Here is a 7584-nt window from a genome sequence, read left to right as displayed (position 1 = left end):
ACCCAGAATCCTCTGTCGGTGAAACCTGAGGTTCTTTATATAGAGCTGTGAAAGGTTTGGGCACGCGTACCAAGGTGCATAAGTGTCCTCTGTCCTATCCTAGGTATGCGGCTGTCAGAAAGCTTACCTGTCCTTTCCTAGGTACGCGGCTGTCAGAAAGTTTACCTGACCCATATCGCTACAGTCAAAGCATGCCCTCGATGGGACAGCAGAATCCCCTGTCACAAGATTTGGAGCATGGCACACACGTGAAACCTACAGGTTGTCAAAGAAAGAAATCCTCTGGCCTTTTCCTTTGCTCCAAACTTGTAGTCCGAGCGGACAGATACCTAAACATCCGACCGGACATCCGCAGTGGTTTACTTGTGCTTTGTGGAGACTAACAAAAAGGGGTGCTTTATGACTGTGGTCGGTCAAAAGGTCAGCTCGGTCCATGACCTTTTTAACTGAGTGTCGGAACCCCGATTTGACAGGGTGCCTCCCAACTATAAGTGCTAGCCGGCCGGACCCCTCCGGGTACTCGATTCCATCGGCCGGCCGGCAGTCCAATCGGACCGGCCGTCTACGGCCGTCCGTCCGGTCGGACCACACTCTCCTCTGGGTGGGCGGCTGTTCCGGTGACTTCCACTTGGCGTTGACTTTGCAAGAAAAGGGGGGGGCCACTCTTACTACCGGATCATTAATAAATAAGATTTGTGAATATTGTTCACGAACGTTGTTCATGAATATTGTTCACGAACGTTAACAAGCTGAACACTTATGTGTTCGAGCTTGTTTGTTTAACTTAACGAGCTGTTCAAACTTGTTTGTTTAATTAATCTTATGTATATTAAACAAATATAAATAAGCTCTTACCAAATCGAACACCAAATTTATTCACGAATGCTTGATTCATTTACGGCCTTAGGAGGAATCGGCTCAAATTTGGGAATTCTTTTTAAAAAGGGGCTCAATGTTTAGCAAGTCACTCGAACACTGCAAGAGAACCCCTAAACCCCTGCGGCAGCCTCTTCGGTCATATTCTTCCCTTCTATTTCCATGCCATGGATCTCTAATTCCCCTTCTCCCTCTGCCGCCGCCCGGGCCGTTAGCCGCCGTCGTCGCCCCTTCGCCCGAGCCGTTAAGCAATCTCCCCCTGTCATCCAAAAATTCCTTCCTCCCCCACCTTCTCCAGAACTCTCCTCCGACGCCAAGGTCTCCGCTTTCTGCGCCGCGGTCGCTGAATTCTCCCGATGTCGCCCTGCTTCCCCTCTCCCCTCCCCTGGCTCCAGTCCCTCCCGCCGCCACCCCTCAGCCTACAACGCCCTCATGACATCCTTCTCCCGCTCCGGCGACGCTGACGAGGTCATCCGTCTCTTTCGCGAGCTCATGCTCTGGCACCCCATCCCCAACGCTCTCTGCTACAACACCCTTATCAATTCCCTAGCGGTCGCCAACCGCTACGACCATGTTGATAAGTTGTTCGACGAAATGGTAGCATCCGGAGTCGCACCCACCACTGCCTCTTACACCATCCTCTTAAAGTCACGGTCTTTCGATCCCAATTTCATCGAATATGCCTACAAGCTCATTCCTTTGATGGTTCAGTCCGGCTGCCAGCCGGATACATCCTCCTACACGATGCTCATAGCAGGGCTCTGCCGTGCAAGGAGAATGGATGAGGCTTGGGGCGTCTTGGATCAAATGGTGGAGGATAAGCTGCTTCCCACTGTGCAGTCATACACTTGTATTGTTCAGGGGTATTGCTCGGAAGGTAGGATCAAGGAGGCCAAAAGGCTAGTCGCCAGGATGGAGGGAATCGGTTGCCCACCTGACGTCGTAACTCATGGCATCTTGATAGAAGCCCTTTGTGAGGCTGGGGAATTCCATGAGGTGGAGAAGCTTTTGATGGAAAGTGAGAAGAAAGGCTGGAAGCCGAATGAGGTGATTTATAACATATACATGAATGGTTTCTGCAAGGCTGGTAAAATTGATGAATCATTTCGGTTGTTGGAAGTTATGCTAACAAATGAGTTGCATCCTACAATTGTTACTCTCAATATTCTTTTTGAGTGTCTCTGCCGTGATTCAAAAGTTTGGGAAGCCAAATGCTTATTGGAGAGAAGTGCTCAGTTGGGATGGGATCCTGATGTCTTCTTTTACAACTCCTTAATGAGTAGATTTTGTAAGATGAATGAATTGGTTTGTGTTCTAAAGCTATTCAATGACTTGTTTAAGAAAGGGATCAATCCCGACTCTTGCACATTTACCATTGTGATCCGAAGCCTTTGCAAAGCCGGGATGCTTCGACGAGCTAAATGTTTATTCAGCAATAGCAGTTTTGCTGCCGATGTTGTAGCCTTCAACACTTTGCTTCATGAGTTTTACAGGGCACAAGAGTTTAACGAGGTGCGAGCACTTTATATAAAGATGATCTCTGAAAACATCATTCCAAATAAATTCACGTATTGCATCATGATTGATACTCTTTGTCGAGAAAGACGTTATATGGATGCTATTGATTGCTTTCTTAGATCGTTGATGATTGGATTCTTCCCGGATCTTGTTATTCGATTAAATAATTGGTTGGTGAAGGCTGGAAAGCTTAGAGAAATACTAAACCTTGCTGAAGGACTATTATGCAGAGGCTTGGTCATAGATGTTTCTGTATTCAGTGCATTGATCAGGGCATTATGCAAAGAGGGTTATTGCAAAAGCAACGATCTGGACAGAGTTTGTCTATTACTTGAAAGGATGTTGGGAATGAAATAGCTCATGTCTTGATGATCATCTTTGGTTATGGTTTTTCTCATTGTGTTGATGTTAGCCATCAGAAGGTACTTTGTATGCTTAATGCATGCTTTGCTATCTCTTTCTTATTCCTTATTCCTTTTTTTTAGATGATTAGTGTCTCTTTTTTGATAGATCTCAAGATCCCAAATTATACAATTTTCCACTGCTATTGATCTTATTTACTTAATAGGGCAGTTATAGAGAAATATCAAGAAAAGAAGAAAAATGTGTTTATTGTAAGTCCATGTTAGGCCGACTAGAGGGGGTGAATAACCTGAAATAAGAGTTAGAAAAATCTCTTATTTTTCGAACTAACAGGGTAAACAGTTAAACAATTATAAATAAATTAATTAACAACATAAAAGAAAAGAGATAGAATTTACTTGGTTATAACCTATGTGGTTGTTAATTCAAGGTAAATGAAAGTTCTTAAGAATCTCTTTCGTGGAAGGCGGAAAAGTCTCTTACAGACTTGAAATGCTGATAAATGAATAAGGAAATACAATATTATTATTATTGTAATTCCTAGCTCCAGGGGGCTTTATATAGCTTCCTGGGTTGATGTTACCATTAGTTTCCGTTGCTTAGAGGCGTCTCCAGCGGGATCCAGGGCGCCTCTAAGAGGATAAAGTTTATCTCTTCTCAACGGTAGCCAATGGCTACTATTCGCTCTAGGGCACCTCCAAAAGATGCGCAAGGGTGCCTCTGGTTCGTCCAGGACGCCTCCAATAGGAGGTGCGAGAGCGCCTCCAACTTCATCCATGGCGCCTCCAACAGGAGGTGTGAGGGCACCTCTAAGTTGCTTAGAGCCACCTCCAGTTCATCTAGTTAACTTTCAAAAGTTTAACTCTTTTTACGCTCGCTTGGGTGATCATTCAGCCATCCTGAGTTGAATTCATCCGAATTCAACTCCGACCTTTTCCTCAAGCAGACTTCCTCCTTGACTTCTTGTCCCTCGAATGCGCAATGCGCTTCCTTCTTGTCTGTCGGTGTACTCTTCCGCAGCACCTCATCCCTTAGATACACCGAGCTTGTCGACTTCCTTCCCATGTCATCCTTCTTGTTAGTTGTATCTTCCACTCTACTTCTTGTGTTCCTAAGTTCATGCACACTTAGACACAAAGATCAAATACAATAGGACCTAACTTAACTCAGTTGACCACATCAAAACTATCTCGGGTACTTACAAGCCCCCCTTTTTAATGTGCATCAACCCGAATAAAAGTTAGGGTTAAACCAAACATAGAATTTATTTTGAAAAATAAATTTACAATTTATAACATGAATATTGCAATAATTAAAACATAAATTTTGAATTTTGCAATATAATCCTCCTGTAAATTTAATCCTTATTTCTTCCCCTTTAATCACATCATCAAAAAAAAAAAAAAATAGGAAAAATAATATGAAAAAATAGATAAAAATCTAAAAAAAAATTATTGGGGTGGTAACAAGTGGATCAAAAAGTTATGTGATTTTATTGAAATTATTTTGCCATGAAAATAATATTTTAAGATTTAAACTTGTAAAAATAATTTAAAAATTATTTTTAATCTTCAAAAATTCCTGAAAATTTTTGTGGAGAATCATAAATCTAATCTTAGAAAAACTTAGTACTATAAAAAGATATTTATTTTAGTCAAAATAAATATTTTTTTTGAACAGAAGAAATATTTTTGAAAATTAAATTTTAAAAATATTATTTTTTGGTAAAAAATTTGCAAATTTTTCTAAATTTTTTTAATATAACCATCATTCTTCGAAAAACTAATTTTTCTAAATTAAGTTTTTGAGAATTTTTAAAATTGAAAAATATGATTTTCAATAAAATATTTTTAAAATATTAATAATTACAAAAAAATTTTGAATTTTTTTTTTTTGTCAATAGATAGCATTTATGTCTATCTAAAAAAAATTGAAAAGAGGAAAATTCGAACATTATACTTGCAAACATAATATTTTAAAAATAATGACAATTCCAAGTAACTTTAGCAAAGAATTATAGTAAAAAGAAAAAATATCTAACACGTTAAAATTGATTTTAGAATCTAATATAAATTTATCAACTATTTTCTTGAATATCATTTTTGAATATTTTTTATAATTTGACCATTTCTTAAATATCAATTAACTTTTCTATAACTTTTATAACTTAAAAAATTCAAATTTGAGCATGCGGATTTTTTTTTCAATAACTCTATTTAATCTTTTATTCACATCTTTAAGTTTGTTAAACTCTTATAGATATGCATATTTCTTCTTTTCATCTATATATTTATATATTTAGATCTTAATTTGCATAAAGATATAGACATCAATTTAATACTTTTATATAATTTATCAAAAGGTGGAATGCATACCTCGCTTACCATATTGATTTCGAAGTTTGACTCTCTCCCTTCATCACTGCTTTCCTCTGAAATAGTTATCGATTCTCTCCTCTTGGTAACTTGCCATTAGTGTTAATGCGGCATACTTCTCCAGTTCGAATTCTTCTGATGATGACTCGTCTCATGTTACTTTGAGGTTTCTTTGTTTAGGTTTTCTTGACCATTTATCTTTGACTTTTAGTTTCAAATAGGTGTCTTTTTGATGTCCCTCCTCATTGTAATTGTAGCATCGTATTTTTGTATTATTCTGTGGAAACTTCTTAGCATGAGATTTGTTGAATTTGTTAGTTTGAAAAAACTGAAAATTTTCTTACCATGTAAGTTTTTTCATCTTCATCAAGGGATGTGTCGGAGTCCGGTTCAATCTTCTCAGCTTTGAATGCTTGGTTTCGGGTCGACTCCTTTTCTTTTCTTGAGTCTGCACATCTAGATTCGTGTAATTCAAAAGAAGAAAATAGTTCTTCTAAAGTATTTACCTTTAAGTCCTTGAATATGTAGTAGGCATCGACAATCGACGTCCATTCTATTGGTCTCAATAATGCATTTAGAGTATACCTTATTGAATTTTAGTTCGTTACAGTTTCTTTGAGGTTGTTGAGTCCAGTGATTAGCTCCTTAATCTTCGCGTGCAGATGAGCTACTGTTTCCCCTTTTTCTATCCGGAGGTTGCTTAGTTGGTTTCGAAGTAGGTTCCGTTTTGCCAGCTTAGCCTCCTATGTACCTTCGTGCAAATCTAGGAACTTCTTCCAAAGTTCTTTTGTTGAGTCATAAGTTCCAATCCGGTTGACTTCTTAAGGCAATAGGATGGTAAGAAGATGAAATTCTATTTTGTCGTTGGCAACGAAGTCGGTCTGCTCCTTATTCTAAAGATACTCTTTCTTCTCTATTCTGTGTTGATCTTTGGATACTACAAAATTATATTTAATTATTAATAGAATTTCAAAATTTATTTTTAAAAATACCCCCATCCGACTCTTCCATTGCATGAAATCTCCCTCAAACTTTGGTGGATGAATGATTGAATAGGATATCGTCTTATTACTTCAGGCAGTGGTTAGTCCTTTTGAGACAATTGGGCTCTGATACCAAATATAGGTCCGCGTTAGGCCGGTTAAAGGGGAGTGCATAGTCTAAAATAAGGATTAGAAAAAATTTCTTACTTTTAGAACTAACAAGGATAAACAGTTAAATAATTATTAATAAATTAATCAACAATATAAAGAAAAGAGGAAGGTTTATTTGGTTATAACCTAGGTGATTGTTAATCCAAGACAAGTGAAAGCTCTTAAGAATCTCCTTCATGGAAGGCGAAGAAGCTTCTAACTGACTTGAAAAGCTCACAAATGAATAAGGAAATACAATAGTCATTGTTATTGTAATTCCTAACTCCAGGAGGCTTTTTATAGCCTCCTGGGTTTATGTGACCGTTGATTTCCATTGCTTAAAGGTTCCTCCAACGGGATCCAGGATGCCTTCAAGCAGATCAAGTTTATCCTCTTTTCACTGGTAGCCAACAACTACTGTTCCCGTCAGGACGCCTCCAACAAGAGGTGCAAGGGTGCCTCCAGCTTCATCTAGGGCGCCTACAACAAGAAGCGGAGGGCGCCTCTAAATCGCTTCGAGGCGCCCCTAGTCCATCTAGTTAAGCTTCAAAAAGTTAACTCTTCCTTGCGTTCGCTTGGGTGATCATCTGGTCGTTCGAAGTTGAGCTCATCTAAATCCAACTCCGATCTTCTCCTCGAGCAGACTTCCTCCCCGGCTTCTCGTCCCTCGGATGCGCCGCGTGTTTCCTTCTCGTCTGTCGATGTACTCTGCCGCAACATCTTGTCCCTCTGATGTACGAAGCTCGTCGACTCCCTTCCCATGTCATCCTTATCGTTAGCTGTGTTTTCCGCTCAACTTTTTATATTCTTAAATTGCTACACACTTATACATAAGGATTAAATATAATAGGATATAACTTAACTCGACTGGCCATATTAAAATTATTTTAAAATTTTTACATTTATGACTTTCATTAATCCAAAAACTTATGACTAATGCTCTGTTATACCGAGCAAAATGGGGCTCTCTCCTCGGAATCAAAGCCAGGAGTCTTGGTTTCCAATATTTTGCTTGGCCATAAGGTTCGATTATCTTAGGGATCGGGCAGAGGGTGGCGGGTGAGATCAAGGATCAACAAAGCAAGCAATGGACTATGGAATGCAAGGTCGAGGAAACACTGTTTGACAAATTGGTAAAAATCAAAACGGTCCTCCTCATTTAACAGATTGGTAGATGGGTGTTTTTTTTTCAGTTAACGTCAAATGAGTGTCCATTTAAAGTAAACCCATAATAAAATAAAAAAACAGGATTACAATGGAATATTCTAGTTTTACGATGAAAAATCATTTATCGGGATATATAATTCATCGAAAACGAT

General features: G+C 38.9%; 1 protein-coding gene across 1 annotated transcript; it reads left to right on the top strand.

Annotated features, from left to right (window-relative positions):
* Positions 1-963: 963 nt before the first annotated feature.
* LOC122011680 (pentatricopeptide repeat-containing protein At3g22470, mitochondrial-like) lies at positions 964-2903 on the top strand. Its single transcript, XM_042568055.1, has one exon. The coding sequence runs from the start codon at positions 1039-1041 to the stop codon at positions 2749-2751; it is 1713 nt and encodes a 570-aa protein (XP_042423989.1). The 5' UTR covers positions 964-1038; the 3' UTR covers positions 2752-2903.
* The last annotated feature ends 4681 nt before the right edge of the window (positions 2904-7584 follow it).

The sequence above is a fragment of the Zingiber officinale genome, chromosome 1A (genome assembly GCF_018446385.1).
Source record: "Zingiber officinale cultivar Zhangliang chromosome 1A, Zo_v1.1, whole genome shotgun sequence".
NCBI lineage: Eukaryota > Viridiplantae > Streptophyta > Magnoliopsida > Zingiberales > Zingiberaceae > Zingiber > Zingiber officinale.
The sequence above is the reverse complement of the archived record's forward strand: the minus strand, read 5'-3'. Positions and strand labels throughout refer to the sequence as shown.